Source organism: Carassius gibelio, chromosome B10, assembly GCF_023724105.1.
Source record: "Carassius gibelio isolate Cgi1373 ecotype wild population from Czech Republic chromosome B10, carGib1.2-hapl.c, whole genome shotgun sequence".
Taxonomy (NCBI): domain Eukaryota; kingdom Metazoa; phylum Chordata; class Actinopteri; order Cypriniformes; family Cyprinidae; genus Carassius; species Carassius gibelio.
This window is the reverse complement of record NC_068405.1, coordinates 21,745,780-21,763,897: the sequence shown is the minus strand read 5'-3', so window position 1 is coordinate 21,763,897 and position 18,118 is coordinate 21,745,780. Positions and strand designations below refer to the sequence as shown.

The following is an 18,118-nucleotide window of genomic DNA, read 5'->3' as shown; positions in this document are numbered from 1 at the left end:
CAAAATACATTTTCAATCTGCATAAAAGGGTGTTTAAATGTATTCAGTGTTTCATGAAATTAACATTGACAAGTGCAGTTTTGCTAATCTTTTGTTGTGATCTTAGAGTTTATACTGACATCTAGTGTCTTGGATGAAGCATTATACAAATGCAAAAGTTTTTGGTTCTCCAGTAAAAGTATTATATTGACAAGTGGTCATTATCATTTAAGGTAGATCTAATAATTCAGTTGAAACATATTTATCAAAAAGATTATTCACTTCTTAAGTGAAAACTACAACACTACTTTTAATGGTGGTCATAACAGCTCGTGTTTTTGTTGTAGGCCTCTTGATGTCCAGTTAGACCTTCAAGATCCTCACTGTCCCGATCAGGACCTGGGCTCTCTGGAGCTGGCGGTCACTCTGTTCCCAAGAAGTACAGAAGACAGAGAGGCTCTGCGACAGGCGGTAAGACTCACTGGCAAATTTATATTGCTTTATACTTATAAAAGTAGGAAAAGATTGAGTCTGCTGGCAAATTCTCAGCATGCAGCCAAAAAGATTTTATTCTGTCATGTTTACAGACCTCATATTTGTTTCACACCTTTCTCATGAGATTATTTTTAGCTGTCAGGAAGTATTTAGCAACCACATCCAGTTATCTGTTTTTTGAAAAGCATGTGAAACATGCAACTGAAGTTGATATCTGATTACTATACACATCATTTCAAAGGTTTGGGGTTATGATGTTTTTTTTTTTTTTTTTTTAAAGAAAATAAAACTTTTATTCAGCAAGGATGCATTAAATTGATGCATTAAAAGTGACAGTGATTTATAATGTCACAAACTATTTCTATTTCAAATAAATGCTGTTCTTTTGAACTTTCTGTTCATCAACGAATCAAAATGAATCACATTAGAATGATTTCTGAAGGATCATGTGACACTGAAGACTGGAATAATGATACTGAAAATTCAACTTTGCATCACAGGAATAAATCACATTTCAAAATACATTCAAATAGAAAACAGCTATTTAAAATTGCAATAATATTTCACAGTATTTAAGTTTTTACTGCATTTTAACAAATAAATGCAGCCTTGGTGAGCAAAATAAAATTATTTTTAAAAGATTATAAAATCTTACCAACCCCAAATTTCTGAATGGTAGTGTACAATTTATTATACTGCCTAGTCTACAATTTAAAAAAATGCATAATGTACAATTCAAATAGTACTGTTATACACTGTGGTCGCTTGAGCTACTATGTTGCATTTCATTAGGTTTTTGAAGTCCAGTTATCCAGTACAAATGGTTATTATTTTTAATCCAGTCAAGCACACTGCATTGTGGGATACTGCGCCCAGAACAACATGCACATTTGGCTTACAGAAAAATGGCATACTGTGCAAAAATAGTATAAGTACTGTATGATGTTCATCCAGTCCAAAAAGCCCATGACTCTTGAGAGACACTGGGACGATGAGGCGTTTGTGTTGTCTGCATAATGCATGAAAAGACTTTGAATTAGACATTAGCAACCTGCTGCAGTGTGCAGGCGGGCGGAGAACACATCGAAATTCACAGAGTGTTCCACCAACAGATGAAACGGCAGTCTGATGGGCGGCTTTGATCACGTAAGAACAGAAGATGCATCTCTTGATCAGAGTTAGAGATTTAGCTTCTCATCCAATGCAAAAGTAGTCTTGGCGGTAATCAAAGCGCACCCACCTCCACCCCGGCCCCCTGAATATACAGTAACACATATAACCTGCTCTGTTGTTTTTGTAGACCATGCTACTGAGGAGAAGCTGGAAGAGTTGCAGTAAGGTAAAAAAGCAAGAGTGTTTGCCCCTAGATTCTCTGACTAGCTGCTGAGTAAACTGTCCCACACACTTTATTCCTGTGTGACTTAAGCATCATGTTCAAAGAGAAATTGGTTTGTGTGCGAAGTGCTCTTAATGTCTGCACTGCAGCAGTCTGGTCAGAGGATGAGTTTTATCCGTATGGCTCTGTTAGTTGCGGCAGTCGTGCATCTCTCGGGGTGATGGGCCATGCCTTTTTGTGGACATTTGCATTTTATGCTTTGGTGACCCGGTCATTGGTGGATGTGAAACCAATTCCACACTCTTTGAGTTCTTTCCCCACATTGTCTTACAGGGATTCATCCAAAAATCATCATGTCATCATGTACACTGCTGTTCAAAAGTTTATTTATTTGATCAAAAAAAGTAGAAAAAAACTGTTAAATATTATTTCAATTTAAAATACGTCTTTTCTTCTTGAATATATTTCAAAATGTCATTTATTCCTGTGATGCAAAGCTGAGTTTTCATCTTCAGTTTCACATCAGAAATCATTTATACACTAATTTGCTGCTCGAGAAACATTTATTTTTATTGTTGAAAACAGTTTGCTGCTTAATATTTTTGTAAAAACTGAGATGCATTGCTTTTCGGGATTTTTTGATTCATTGAAAGTTCAAAACAGAATCGATTTGAAATAGAAACGCAGCATGTATATTTTAACATTATATATGTATTTACTTTAATTTCTGTTCAATTTTATCCCTCCATAATGATTGAAAAGAATTGATTTCATAAAAAAACAACCAAACTTTAAAACAGTAGTGTACTTGATGCTCAGGTTGTCATTTTTGGAGTTTGCAGCCACATTTGCTGTCTAGACAATCTCCTTTTGTGTCCAAAAATCATGTTTTGAGCATCATGAGGGTGAGTAGATGACTGAACTGAAGTAACCCTTTAATGTCCTGTGATGTGTGTGGAGCGCAGCAGCAGCAGCAGCAGAGTCTTCGGCTGTCGGACCTGCACAGAAAGTCTCAGCTGTGGAGGGGCATCGTGAGCATCAGACTCATCGAGGGTCGTGACCTCACGCCCATGGACCAGAACGGCCTGAGTGACCCTTACGTCAAGTTCAAACTAGGCCCTCAGAAGTACAAGAGTAAGGTATGAGCGACTGTGCCAACGTGACTCTTTTTAAATATCTCTGGACTTACTGTTCACGATTTAGCCATAATTTTAAAGAAAAAATATTTCTTCTGACAGAAATTTCTTTGCTTATGTAAGCAAGGAATGGAAAAATATTATTCACCAATAACCCTAGCTTGCATTATTCACAGATGAATTATAACTAAATTATAATATATATTTGTCATAAATTCCAAACTGATTGCACTATATTTTCACTGTTTTTTTTATTTTATTTTATGTAAAATCATTTTCTAAATGTTTTAAATTCATTTTAAATAAGTACATTTTGTAATAATTTTAAAAGTTTTAAAATTGCTTGTTTTATTCTTTTTTTATTATTATTATTTTACTTTCTTTTATGTAAAGCACTTTGAATTACCATTGTGTACAAAATGTGCTATATAAATAAACTTGCCTTGCTTTGCCTTGCCTAAATTACTATTAAATTAAAATAATCAATATATAATTAATTTTATTAATATATAAAATACTTAAATAATAATATGTTTGTTTTTACTTTTGTTTAACTTTTTAGTCATCATACATAATAAATGAAAATTCAATTTGTTTATCTATTAAATCAAATTAAATCATATTTTAATTTCTGAATATATTTGTCAATTATCTCAACATGTGCATATATCATCGACAACCTTGTCATATGTCGTATGAAGGACACTTCAGTATACGTTTCCGCAGACAGAATAAGAATAATGTCTGCTAAAACTATTTCTCTGTTACTTATTCTTCTGTACAAACAGACGATTCCCAAGACGCTCAACCCTCAGTGGAGGGAGCAGTTCGACCTGCATCTGTATGACGAGGAGGGAGGCATTCTGGAGATCTCCGTTTGGGATAAAGACATTGGAAGGAGAGACGACTTCATCGGCCAGTGCGTACAATTTCCTCCATATCGTTTACATGCATATCATGTTATCAGTATGCCATTGCTAGATGCTTGATTTACAAGAAGTGCATGTGTTTAAAACATTTCAGGTGTCAGCTGGACCTGTCCAAGTTGAGCCGAGAGAAGACACACAAGCTAGAACTGGAGTTGGAGGAGGATAAAGGGATGCTGGTTCTGCTGGTGACTCTGACCGCCACAGTCGCCGTCTCCATCTCTGACCTGTCTGTCAACCTACTGGACGACCCACATGAACGCCAGCAGATCATTAAGAGATATGTAAGTGTGACGGGTTTCTTGCCATTCAATTTACTGCAAAAAATTACAGTGCTAAAAAATATCAAAGTGTTGCTGTTTTTACTGTATTTTCGATCAAAGCACATGTGCAAAATACAGCAGAAACGGTTAATGCTCTATTCTGCAGTACACTTCTATGACCAAAAGGGGGCGTGCTATGATCACAATCCAGTGCACTACTGGATTAACACCGGCCTCGTTCACAACTGGACAACGGTGGAGCAACTCACACCAAACAAAGACAGAGAGAGAGACATCTCGCTGCTCTCGGAGCTGTCTGTCCTCTCTATTCACGGTTTGTCTTTGTCCTGCCACTGTCCCCCGGAGGGCCGGTCACTGAACCGCTTACAGAAACTCACCACCAATGCAGACTGACCTTCTTTCATAACAGCTGCATAATGAAGATGTATTCGTGAGAGCCAGCAGATAATCTGGCGTGGCGGCTCAGTGTTTTTGTCTCAGTGTCCACGGCCGAGTGGCTTTGACGTGGACACAAAACTGCTCGCGGACTCTGACGGGGGATTAGAGAAAGTTAGGGCCTAAATAGAGCTGTCAGAGACATATGGATGTATTGCCGCTCGGCAGATTGTGCGGTCTGAATGTAGCCGTGGGCCTCCGTGATGCCTTTTTGTTCTTTTTCAGAGTCCGTTAAGGTCGTTCTTTAACCTGAAGGATGTCGGAATCGTGCAGGTGAAGATCCTGCGGGCCGAGGGGCTGATGGCTGCTGATGTCACAGGTACAATCATATGTCACTTCCTGTACTCGTTTGTGCACAGTGGAACGATAACCAGGATTCTTAGTTTCTGGATGGTCTATAAGGCTTTTCCCAGGCATGTTTCGGTATGTTTTGGAGTGGTTAACACCTCAGTTTCTCTTCTGGACATGTATGATGGAAAGATGACCGTCTGAAAGAGAGGAGCCTCACAATTTCATTGTTTCGCACTCATAAGCTGATCTAGTTTTTGAGGTTTGCTGTTTTCTCAAAAGCGGCCCACCTCATGGGCTCTGATTTCATGCCTCCTTCTAATACCACACCGTGGTGGACAGACAAAGGCTTTTAAAAACCTTCTGCACACACACACACACACATTTTTCTGTGCTTTTCTCTCAGCCTTTGGTTTATAAAGACTGATTTTTAGCTCTTCTATACCGTTTTTCCCTCCAAAATTTGCCCACACTGATTCAGTGTACTTTTTTCCCCCTCACATTTTTATCAGCCAAATTATTAGCCAATTATTTCATAAAACAACATGCAAGTGATGGGAGATGAGTGGCATTATTTTCTTTCAGCACAGATATCATTGATGTTTTACTCAGGCTATCCTTTAAAAATAAAATACAATTATAATGAAAATTAAAGACCAATCTCAGTTTCTCTGTGCTAATCTTTCACCTTGGCAACATTTCAGGGAAGCTGTGTGATCACCATAAACGTGCATGATCAAACTCACACGATCCTCCAGAAATCATTCTAATATGCTGGTTTGCTGCTCAAGAAACATTTATTAATATTCAAAGTTGAAAACAGCTGCGCAGATTATTTTTGTAGAAACCATGTTACAAGTTCAAAAGAGCAGCAATGGAAATCTGTTTCAGAGAAAACATTATAAATGTCACTTTTGATCAGTTTATGCATCCTCACTAATCCCAAATGTTTAGTTTAAGAGGACATAAAATCACTGGAGAGCGAGATGACTGTAAAACACCACAGACCACACTTAAATCTTAAACATTGGGACAAGAAACTGCATTGCATCAATACTGATGTCAAACTGATTTGTTATTAAGTACAAATGACTAACATGAAACTTCACTTATCTCACTTGGGTGTTTTAACCTAAAAGCTTTTGAACGCAACGCTGTGTTTCAGGAAAGAGCGACCCGTTCTGCATTGCGGAGCTGTGTAACGACCGTCTGCAAACACACACGGTTTACAAGACTCTGAACCCCGAGTGGAATAAAGTCTTCACCTTGTGAGTTCATAATGCAGATCCATCGCTTCTCCCAGTGGAGAAACAATTCAAGTATTCACAGCTGATCAAGTTGTTCTGTCACCTGGACTCATGTGGCTTGATTGTGTAATATATTATAGAAAACATGACATGAAAATGTCTCCCATTTACTTCATTCATTGAATTATCTTTTCAGTTGTTGTATCTCTTAAATGGTTTGCTTGACTTTTTCCAATAGCGTAATTTAATCAGATTGTAGTGGAATTCTGTTATATACACAGTGAAAGAGAGAAATCAATGCATTGTTGTGACAAAATTTTTTAGTGTAGGTCTAAGGTGTTTTTATTTTTGGCTTTTATTGTCTGTCATTTAATAACTATTTGAAAGCCAACCATTTAGAATAGTTAGAATAGCGTGCCTTTTTACAAAAAAAACAAAAACAAAAAAAAAACACCACTTTTCAAGGTATCAGACCTGGTCAAATACCATCTTTCATAATTTCCCACATAATTTCTCTCAGAAATATGTCACACATATGTCACACATATATCAAACAATTTGGACTTCTTTTGTCTCAATTCTGAACAAGACTCAGAACGGCAAGATGTTAACTTGCAATTTAATTTTTTTATTTAATTTAAATTGTCTGATAAAAGTAATTCCAAATTCCCCCCCAAAAAAGAAAAAAAAGATGCAATTGTAAGATGTAAACTCAGAATTCAAAGATAGAAAAAGTCAGAATTGCTTCATTTTTTTATTCCGTGTTGTTGAGGAGACAAACAAGAATTCCAAGATATAAACTCAGAATTCCAAAAAAGTCTAAAATAGCAAGATGTGAGACATAAACTAAGAAATAAATGGATAAATAAGGTAAATTAGAATTGTGAGATATAAATTTGCATTTGCAAGAAAAAAGTGAAATGTAAACTCTGAAATCATAGAAAAAAAATCTAAATTGCAAGACGTCAGCTCAGAATTCTGAGAAAAAAGTCAGAATTGCAAAATGTAAATTCAGAATTGCAAGATAAAATGTCAGAATTGATACACAAAAAATGGCAATTTTTCCTTGGGAATAATATTTCCAAACATTATGTTGCAAAATCTGTTCATGTTGACTTCATGCAGTATTTGGAAATGCGATATACAAAGCCATATTATAGTCAAAACAAATAGAAATTATTCTGCATAATTTGTTGCACACCTTGATCTCAAAAAAACCTGCTTAACATAAGGTATGATTCATCATCCGATCAAATCCTGATGTCAAATACCTCCCTATAATTTCTCACAGAAATACGGTGCATTAGGGCATTTAGATGCATCGCAAATTCTGTTCATGTTGACTTCATAAATGCAAGGTTAATCGAAATGCTTCTGCACACTTTGTTTTGTGTTTGATGAAGAACTGTCTCTTGTTCACCCTGCAGTAACGTGAAAGACATTCACTCAGTGCTGGAGATCACAGTGTACGACGAGGACAGAGACCGCAGCGCTGACTTCCTGGGTAAAGTGGCCATCCCGCTACTAAACGTAAGCTCGTCTCATTCAGTTTCCTTAAATTCTTAGATCCACGTGTGCTTTAAAAGCCGCGTTTGAAACAAATCGACTCGCCGAAGGAGATTGATGGTGGAGGGTCTTTAACGGCGCACACAGCCGGGCCTCCCGGTGCCTGGCTAATGTCTCGGTGACAGAGGGATGCTGGTAATGAGCAGGTACTTGTCAGAGTTGGAAGTGCTGGAAGGAGGGAGGGACGGGGAGGGAATGTGCGGCTGGCTGTTTGATGCTGCCGCTGGGAGATCAGGGGTCAGTCGAGGAGGGGGGTCCGCTGGGGCTTTGCCAGACAGCAGGCTGTCACGTCTTCTTCACACAGATCCGCAACAGTGAACAGAAGGCCTACGTCTTAAAAAACAAGGAGCTGACAGGGCCAACAAAGGGGGTCATCTTTCTCGAAGCAGACGTCATCTTCAGCGCCGTAAGTGTGCGCTGCGCCCGGAGCGCTGGATGTTGTGTCTTTTGTTTCCACACTGTGGAATATGCAATAATTATTGATGCATAGAGAGCTCCAGCGCTAATTAAAACAAATCATAGTTCTTCGTTTCTCTTCAAGGTGAAAGCCAGTATGCGGACGTTCGTTCCACCAGAACAGAAGTACATCGAAGACGAGGCCAAAGTCTCTAAACAGGTAAAATAACAACAATGTAACTATTCTGAAAAAGGAATAGTTCATGCTGCTTTTTAATTCTGTGAAACACATCATTACACAGCAGTTTCCATAAAAATGACACTTTAAAGTGTCCAAAAACTCCCCAAAACTAGTTCAAATGCCTTGTGTTGTGCCGTACATTCAAAGACTGTACGCTACTGATATAAAAGCAATGATAATTTTGATGTGTCTTTATCTTTATCTTTTTTTTTTATTATGACTTTTTTATATATAGCTTATTTTAATATATATAGTTTATTTATTTATGGTTCATGCTTATTTATTTAATTATTTTAGTACATAAATTCAAACTGAATGATAATGAGAAATGTTTCCTTGTCAACCATCTCAAATTAAAAGGGAATACGATCTGCCAAAAGGGACTGTGGATGAAAACTAGCCAGTGTTGGCTAAATCTGGTACATTTGACATATTAATGTATTATTAATGTGCATTGACTCTGATTAAAATACACTTAAAAAATAATAATAATAAGTTTAAGATTTTTAAGATTTTATTTCATTTTACTTTACAATTTTACATTTACATTTTACATTTTTTTTTAATTTTTTAATTAAATTTTTATTAATTATTTTAATTAAAAAATTCTCATATTAATATTTTTATAAACTTTTCTTTCAGTTAAAATGTCATTTATAATTGTTTTTTAAATTTTAATTATACATTTTATTATTATTAAAATTATTTTTAAATGTTTAAAGTAATGACATCTTTTTAATGGTTTTAGTTTTAGTAAACTATAATAACCCAGCTTCAGAAGACTTTGAATACATATCGCAAAATATGGGACTGTTTGGCTTTTTTTTTTTTTTATACATAAAATAACAGCACGCGGGTGTGAAACAAATTTAAGTTATTACACATTAAGTAAATAAAAACACAATATAAATTTGAAGTGAACTGTGCCTTTAATCTAATGGCTGCAATCAAATCTAAACCACCCCAACGAGGGCCGGCGGTCCCATGCCCGCCACACAATAGGCCGACGTGTTTGGGACAGGGGGCGCAAGCGCTGAATCCCTGCGTTTTCCCCCTTGCCCTGCCGCTCTAGGTGTTGAATAGAAATGTCAAGCCGGCACTCATGAGAGGAGAGGGGCCACCCCAGAGGGCCCGGCTGCGGCTCTACGGCTGTGGCTGCTCATTGTCCTCTCTCTCAATGTGCCTGCGTGACAAAAGCGCTGAATTGGAGGGGCTGGGCTGAATCAGACGCTGTCACAAAGCTGCGCATTGAGCAGAACAGACCGATTCTTCAGTCCTTTATGCCCGTCTCAGTGAAGAGTTCAACCGCGGATTCGGCCGTATATCTAACCCCAGCTGTCAGTCACACCGTCACTTACGGAGATGATTACATTCACCTCGTTTTTTGATATGCCATGAGTTTTGTGTTAATCATGCATATCAGAACAAAGTTGTTTGATTTTCTTTAATAGAAGAGAATAATATTAATGTTTTATAACAACAAAAAAGTAGGTATAAAATAAATAAAGTACCTAAATATAATTTTTGAATGTTTGTTGTGTAAAAGTTTAAATTTTCCTTTGATGTGCTCCTTTTAAAATGTTGATGTCAGTAAGATTTTTCTTTCAATTAATACTTAAAGGTGAGAGTAAAGATTGAGTTTTACATTATAACAATTAATAATGGTAAAAACTTATATTAAATTGATCAAAAGTGACAAATACATTTATTGTTATGAAAGATTTCTATTTCAAATAAATGCTGTTCTTTTGAACTTTATTCATCAAAGAATCCTGGATGTAGCATGGAATTGCTACATTCCAAAAATGTAGCATTTAAAGCAGCAAAACTGTTTTCAACATAATAATAAAAATATTATTATTATTGTTTATTGAGCAGCAAATCAGCATATTAGAACTATTTCTGAAGGATTACATGACAATGAAGACTGAAATATTGATACTGAAAATTCAGCAAAATTCACTTACATTTTAAAATATAAAAAAAATAAAAGTTTAAACTTTTGAGTTGTACATTTGCAACAACTTTTACAGTTTTGTAGAATTTTCCCTGTGTCAGATAAATAAATTAATTTTTTTTGAATATATATATATATATATATATATATATATATATATATATATATATATATATATATATATATATATATATATATATATATATATATATATATATATATATATATATATATATATATAAAGAGAAAAACTTTTGAACCGTAGTGCATTGTTTGAATGTTTTGTTTAGAATATATATCATATAATTGTGTGATATATATATGTGTGTGTTATAAAAAGTTTTAAAATTGATATTGAATTTACATATTAAATATATTTGATTATTATTATATAATGTATTGTGTAAAAAGGTGGGTGTTTTTTTTTATACATTTGAATATTCTTTTGGTTTGAATATATGTCATAGAAATATATTTTTTAAATATAAACATAAAACATCAGTATATTTCAATATAATACTGGAAATAATATTTCAGGTACTCAGGAGTATTCTCCAATAATGATCATTATTTTTGAGGAGGCTATGTTGTGGTTTATGGTAACAGCTCTTTCTGTCTCATATTCTCCCGTCAGATGCTGCAGCAGAATTTTAACCGAGTGAAGCGCTGCGTTCTCTCCCTCATTAACGCGGGCTCCTACATCAACAGCTGTTTTCAATGGGAGTCCCCCCGCAGGAGTTTATGTGCTTTCTTGGTAGGTGGCAAAACTCTCTCAGATATACACACAGAAGCAAACACCGTATTGATATGATACACACAACTCACAGAAACTCAAACTCACTTTTTAAAGATAGATAGGTCTAGATAATAGATGTACACTCTGTATATTTGATAGATTGAGTGTGTTTGGTGACTCTTGTGTGTGTTGAAGGGCTTTGATGTGTGAAGTGCGCTCGTAGTTTAGCGCTGAAGCACCCTTGAGCTAAAACGAGTAGATGTGATCTCTTAGACGCCGTCCCTCTGTGTGTGACCTCGAGCCCGACCTCACCCCGCGCCCCTGCCTGCCCCGCTCTGAACACCTCAAGAGCCCTTCACTTCACACGGTTCCCTCTCGCTTTCACACACTTCCCTCCGGTACCTGAAGGAGGCGCTGAGGACTCGGAGTCTCCATCACAATAGATTCACTCTTCTTTCTTCATCCCTACCTGTTCATGACAATTAACTGACCCAGATTTGACCTCCCTCTTTAAACAATGAAGTTCAGCTCTGGTTTACAGCTATGACTGCAAACGTAAAGTAAAACTCAATTACAATACAGTAACAAAAACTATAAATCCATTCCAGCTCAAATGCCTGATAGGATAAACCACATTAAAAGCCTTTGTGACCATCATATATATATATATATATATATATATATATACACACACACATACACATATAAAATGTGTACATATACTAATATAAACTAATGTATATATATATAAGTGTTCCTGTAGCTCAATTGGTATGGCACTACGCTATGAAGCGCAAGGTTGTGGGTTCGATTCTCTGGGAACACATGATAGGTAAAAATTGAGAGCCTGAATGTACCGTAAGTTGCTTTGGATAAAAGCGTCTGCTAAATGCATAAATTTAATTTAATTTTATTTAATGTATTAACACACACTAACATTCACCAGCAATTCAAATAACATTTTATGCTTTTGTAAAAGTCTCTTATACTCACTAAGGCTATGTTTATTAGATTTTTTTTAAATAATAAAAATAAAAATTTGTGAAACAATTTAAAATAGGTGTTTTTTATATAAATATTGTATATTTCTATATTTTAAAAATGTATTTATTTCCAAGGTGGAATATAAAATGTGTACATATACTAATATAAACTAATGTATATATATATATATATATATATATATATATATATATATATATATATATATATATATATATATATATACACACACAATACACTCACATACACACACTAACATTCAAAAAAAGTCTCTTATGCTGACTAAGGCTATATTTATTTGATTTATAAAAAAAAAAAAAAATAATCACAATTTTATGAAACAATTTAAAATAGCAGTTTTTTTTATATAAATATTGTATATTAATATATTTGAAAAAAAAAATATTTTCAAGATGGCAAAAAGTATTTGACTCTTTTGATCAAAAGTATTCATTTAAAAAAATAATCCACATGGTCAAACTTTGGCGTGATGATGTGTAGATAGATAGTCACATAGTCACATACCGTATTTGGAAATCATAGAACCACACAATATAATTAACTCTATTATTACTGTGCTAATAAAACTATTTTTGAATATTTTATTATTGAATATTCAATATTAACTCTATTTACTTATAACATTAGCAGATATTTTTATTGTAACTAGGAATTGTTATCATGAAAATGGAATTGCAAGACATCTATTAGTTGATAAAATGATCTAAAAATAGAATCTTTTTGTTGCGATTGCTCAGATCTTTGTGGTGGTGGTTTGGAATTTCGAGATCTACATGGTTCCATTGTCCCTCCTGCTGCTGCTGGCCTGGAACTACTTCCTGCTGGCCTCGGGGAAGGAGTCGCGCGAGGGGAACGTGGTGAGTCTGTTTATAGATGTTGACTGTCCAGTCTAATGAGGGCTAAATTTGTGACATTTATCTTCAGCTCATTCTAAGCACGTGATTGTTGCAGGCCGTCACAGGAAAATTGCAATGTCTCAACCTACCCAAAGCATCTTTGATTATTTGAACCAACGATTCCTGGTTAATCAACAGCTAGGTTTTTAAAGGTGTATGCACAGCTGGAATTGAATGTTTTTATTCCAATTACTTCAGGTAATTAAAAGTAGCGCCGATATAGGAGCTCTTAAATGTGCCATTCCACTTACCTTGTGTATTTACTTATCGCATTTTCCAATTAAATTGTGTCAAACTAATTTCATGCCGTCGTGAAATGTTGCCAATCACACTAAGTGTGTACGCAGAACTCCCTGCAAATTGATTCCATTTTAATTGTTAAAATGGCGTGGAATGAGTGCTGATGACTTTCAGTGCGCAGCGTTCTGGAGAGGGTGTTCGCTTCCCAATTAAGCCATCAAAATTTGAATTACATTTTTATTCAGGAGTATCCAGTCAAAGAGTCAGTGGCGATGTGCATCAGATAAATCTCAAAACAATAAAAGAATAATTTTCCACTACTTTGCAAATTAAAATATGGAATTATCATGTTGACCAGCATGAATTTCAAGCTGGATTTCAGTTGACGGACACATGACAGATACGTGAGAGAATCCTTTTCACATTCAGAAGGAGACTGACACAAATATACAGTCTGTCACTAATGTGAGCCGTATGCATATGTTTTCATATGTGGCCTAATGGCTAATAAATGGCGGAACAGTTGCCATTAGATTGTCTTCAGTCTATATGTGAGTGTTTAATGAGGAAAATGTTATTGCTTGAGAGACTTAATGGAATGTTTTATTTAGATATCAACTTCATCTACGATGCTTCTTTTAAAACTGATGAGAAAAATACAAATGAGATGGTTCTTCACATAGAGTTTATGAGGGTTATCATAGATATAAAATTGTGATTTACAGGCCTGGAAAAGATAGAAAAAAATAGTCAAATATTAAAAAGTCATGAAAATTGTTTAACTGATATAAAATATTTTAAATATAATTATTATCAATCAGTTTTTTTTATATTATCAGGTAATCAGGAGTGACTTGGAAATGTTCTGTGGAAATGTGTCAGAAGATTCCTACTACAAAATAATCCGGATTGCATAGCTCAGATAATTTAGTTTTGTAAGAATTTAAAGAGAAATGTTTAAGTAAAAGCGAAAACCTTATTGCGATTAAAGTTCTTATTGACAAATCTGAGTAAAGTTTAAAGATCTCTTCTGAAACTCTAGAGGAGAAGCATGTACATTTCTAAGCAATAGAAGTGTCTATTTGCTCTCCATTTGATCTCATTACTGCTTTCGTTCTAGCATAATCCACTGAGATATTAAATTATCTCAAGATGACATTTGTGATTTCTCTTATTGTTGCTTCATAGCAGGTGATAGAGGACCTTCTTGAGGATGTGGATGAAGAATATGACAAAGATGACAAGGTAACCATACACTCTTTATTTCCTTCTCAACTCATTAAGACTCTTCTTTCCACCTGGTGACATTCATGGCTGAAGGAAATCTACCATTTCTATCGTTTGTGGTCTTGTGTGTTAGCTGAAGCTCTCGGGGACAGCTGAAAGCTTGGCGTATGGACACATAGTTTAATATATGTGTCAGTGCTATAGTTTAATTGCACCTGAGGCTTGTGTTGCCAAATATATTCAACATATCCCAGATGTTTAACTCCAGCCGTTTTTCGCATTCCCATAACCCTGTGTGCACCACAAGGCAGCCATTAGCGGCCTGACCTTTGACCCTGGGAGCTAACTTGGGTATTTTGGCACAAATGACCCAGACACCTGTTTTCCATTCATAAGGACCCCTCATAGGCCCGGGCTAAGCCTGGACATATGTTTGCACTTAGCTTACTGCCGGCTGGTCATGAAAATACGCAGAGGGTTGGTATCACTCTCCAAGCTTTCAGAAATTGTTCCCACTAATTTATGGGGACAATTGATTTGTTGAACCCCAACTCCGTAAGTTGTCGGAGAAAGAATAACACAACTTTTCCATCCGACCCGACGCAGGTGAAGCCTGGGGTGCAGAATAAAGGCTGTCAGGCATGATCAAACAAGGGAAAAACACAAGCTGGCATGGTTTGAATAGCCAGTATTTTATTTAAAAAATGACAATCTAATAGATCAAACATAGCCTACTTGCTGACACAGGAAGTTGGGATGGGACATGTTAAAGTGCTGTTCCTTCTTTAACAGGCAAAAGACTTTAGTTTGAAAAAGTTTGATAAGGTTTTTTAATGGTTTTTATTCATATTGTGAAATATTATTGCAATTTAATATAACTGTTTTCTTTTTTAATGTATTTTGAAATGTAATGTATTCCTGGGATTCAAAGCTGAATTTCCGCATCCAGTCTTCAGTGTCACATGATCCTTCAGAAGTGACATAAATCTTTTGTAACATGACAGATGTGTTTACCGTCAGTTTCAATAAGTTCAATACAATTTTGTTTACCAAAATTTTGAATGATAGTGTAATTATTTATTGAATATTGAGATATATTATATGAAATACCTTAACTGCCTCTCATGTTTTTATGTTCTTTTTTTTATTTAAGAGCATACAATTAACTGAATTTTTCTTCATTAGCATCAGCAGATATATTTTTCATAGTAAGTAGCTTATAGTAACTTGTTAATTGTTATAAAAGGACTGGGAAATTGTATTATATGGACATTCTAGAAAGTGGAATCAGCCTGACTACTTTGCTGCTACTCAAAACATTCAAAAGCGCTTAGAACATAAAAAAAAACAAAAAAAACGGAATATGGAAAGGCCTCAATTTAAATTTGAGTAACCAATATTTTGAATGTACCTTTTGACGTTTGATTGAGAATTTGTAGATTGGTAGATTGACCTTTTAGTCTATGAGACACCAGACAGCAACCAAAAGCTTCTCCACCCCCACGTCTTTCATTTCTAATAACGAAACTAAACAACTTGTGTTACCTTTCTAGACGATTTTCAACAGACCAAAGCTCAACTGTTCAGAATCGGTGTATGTATGACAAAATGAATTCTGTTGTGTAACTTGCCATGCATCCTTGTGTGTTCAACAACAGGACTCTGGGAAAAAGGGCTTATTTGACAAATTCTATGCGGTTCAAGATGTGATCATAACGGTTCAAAACGTTCTGGATGAAGTGGCCTGCTTCGGGGAACGAGTGAAGAAGTGAGAAACTTGGATGTTTTTCATACTGTCTAAGCTTCCTTTTTTAGTAGCATTAACTTTGTGTCATGGATTCATAGTTATATGTTAATTTTCATGCCGTTCCTCTCTTTCAGCACATTTAACTGGTCTGTGCCTTTTCTGAGCTGGCTAGCCATAACGGTGCTATGTGCCGGTGCCATGCTAATATACTTTATCCCACTACGATTCATTGTGCTGGTCTGGGGTGAGAAATCATATTGCTTTTATCAAACACTTTCCCAATAGTTTACTATTCTGATTGTTAATTAGAAATTTATAATGGCATAATCTGATGCATTTTTTATACAGAAGAGGTTTTCTTGCATTGTAATGATTTAGGATATAATATCTTGGGTTTTAGTAGGATATGAAACATGCATGTGCCACACAGGTATCAATAAATTCACCAAAAAACTTCGGGACCCCTACAACATTGAGAACAATGAGCTGCTGGACTTCCTGTCTAGAGTTCCGTCAGATGTCCAGTTGGTAAGTGATCAATGATAAGTGACGTATTTTCATTCGTTTGCATGATTCACAACACAATTGTGCAAAATCTGCTCATCAGGTTCAATACAAAGACCTCAAAGCAGAGACTTCGCAGAGTCCCAGCAGGAAAAGGAGGAACAACCCCGGATAGACCTTGAACTGTGACATTGTTTCTAAATCAACCGTTCACATACAAAACACTTTAAAATGGAGATTGTTTAAAAAAAAGAAAGAAATATTTCGAGCATTATTTATGCAAACTTGCACAACTATAATAGCACAAATCTCAGCTGTTCATAAAATGTTCTAGCATTATTTATATCTATTCCAATTTTTATTCCGTCACTGATTCACAGTCAGTGTTTTGAACATTTTTAGTCAATGAGATTTATGTGAAGAAAAATGCTGCAAACCAGATTCAAACTTGTGTCGCCCACGTGAGCACCATAGCTCCAAAAACATGTGCCTAACACAGCTGAGACTGTATAACGTAGATTCTGGTGCAAAAAATATATGCTTGAAAGTGTTTCGCTTTCGTAAACGTCTGCATAATTTAATTTAATAAATGCAACTGGTCTGACCACAGCGTTTTTTTCTTGAAAACGCGTCAAAACTTTCCAGTGAACTTTGCACCTTTGAGGTCACTCTTCAAATCATTTTCCTTAGATAGTTATTTCTATCCACAAGCACATATCATATTGAGAAACTCCATGCTAAATCAAAAGAATGTATGTGTGCATATAAAAAAGTTACTGTAAATATACAATGTGGAAACATTTTTTATGTTGTTCTGGACATGTTTACCCATGACAGATGTCATATGCTATGATGAATGAAGAAATGGTGTTTAATTATAATATATGTACATTGTGTTGTTTGTTAATGATTCGTCAATGGTCTATGAGCATGTAAGTGTTATGCAGATATACTCAAGGACATAAATTGTTATTAGTTGGAGGAATTTACCAAATTTCTAATTGAGAACATTTGTGCACATTCAAAGAAAAAGGCATGTTTATGCATGGCTGAAACCAACCAATGAAAACCTCTCTCTGCGATTTATTTTACAAAACGATGGAATAATAGTTTTTTTTCTGAATATTGCTGGTTTTATTTGTATTTATTGGTCTTCAAACGATGAAACATGAAATCACATTTGCAGTCCTTTTACTTGTGTACTGTACTTGTAATTTACTAAACATTTTTACAATTTACCTCAATGTGTTCCTGTAGCTCAATTGGTAGAGCATTGCATTAGCAGCGTAAGGTTATGGGTTCGATTCCCAGGGGAGCACATGTTAGGTAAAAAATGTTAGCTGCACTGTAAATCACTTTGGATTAAAGCGTCTGCTAAAATGCATTAAAAAATATGTAGGGGCAGGACTTGATTTTATCCATCATTAACTGATTGGATTTATTTATGACTATTTTTAAT

The 18,118-nt window shown here is 35.3% G+C and overlaps 1 protein-coding gene across 4 annotated transcripts in view; it reads left to right on the top strand.

Moving 5' to 3' along the window:
- The window catches only part of LOC127966053 (multiple C2 and transmembrane domain-containing protein 1), a 28,613-nt gene extending 10,762 nt beyond the window's left edge, over window positions 1-17,851 (top strand). The window contains exons 5-21 of one of the 4 annotated variants that reach the window (XM_052566875.1): window positions 327-450; window positions 1,775-1,813; window positions 2,776-2,949; window positions 3,735-3,865; window positions 3,970-4,156; window positions 4,817-4,910; window positions 6,045-6,147; window positions 7,554-7,656; window positions 7,997-8,098; window positions 8,234-8,308; window positions 10,921-11,040; window positions 12,783-12,902; window positions 14,373-14,426; window positions 16,067-16,176; window positions 16,290-16,399; window positions 16,586-16,683; window positions 16,763-17,851. In XM_052566875.1, coding sequence (XP_052422835.1) covers window positions 327-450; window positions 1,775-1,813; window positions 2,776-2,949; window positions 3,735-3,865; window positions 3,970-4,156; window positions 4,817-4,910; window positions 6,045-6,147; window positions 7,554-7,656; window positions 7,997-8,098; window positions 8,234-8,308; window positions 10,921-11,040; window positions 12,783-12,902; window positions 14,373-14,426; window positions 16,067-16,176; window positions 16,290-16,399; window positions 16,586-16,683; window positions 16,763-16,834 — 1,816 coding nt within the window. In that variant the 3' untranslated portion in view covers window positions 16,835-17,851. Of the gene's footprint in view, window positions 1-326; window positions 451-1,774; window positions 1,814-2,775; window positions 2,950-3,734; window positions 3,866-3,969; window positions 4,157-4,816; window positions 4,911-6,044; window positions 6,148-7,553; window positions 7,657-7,996; window positions 8,099-8,233; window positions 8,309-10,920; window positions 11,041-11,217; window positions 11,550-12,782; window positions 12,903-14,369; window positions 14,427-16,066; window positions 16,177-16,289; window positions 16,400-16,585; window positions 16,684-16,762 lie in introns of those variants that run through there. The other 3 variants (XM_052566874.1, XM_052566876.1, XM_052566877.1) reach the window with 3 other exon arrangements.
- Window positions 17,852-18,118: the final 267 nt, after the last annotated feature.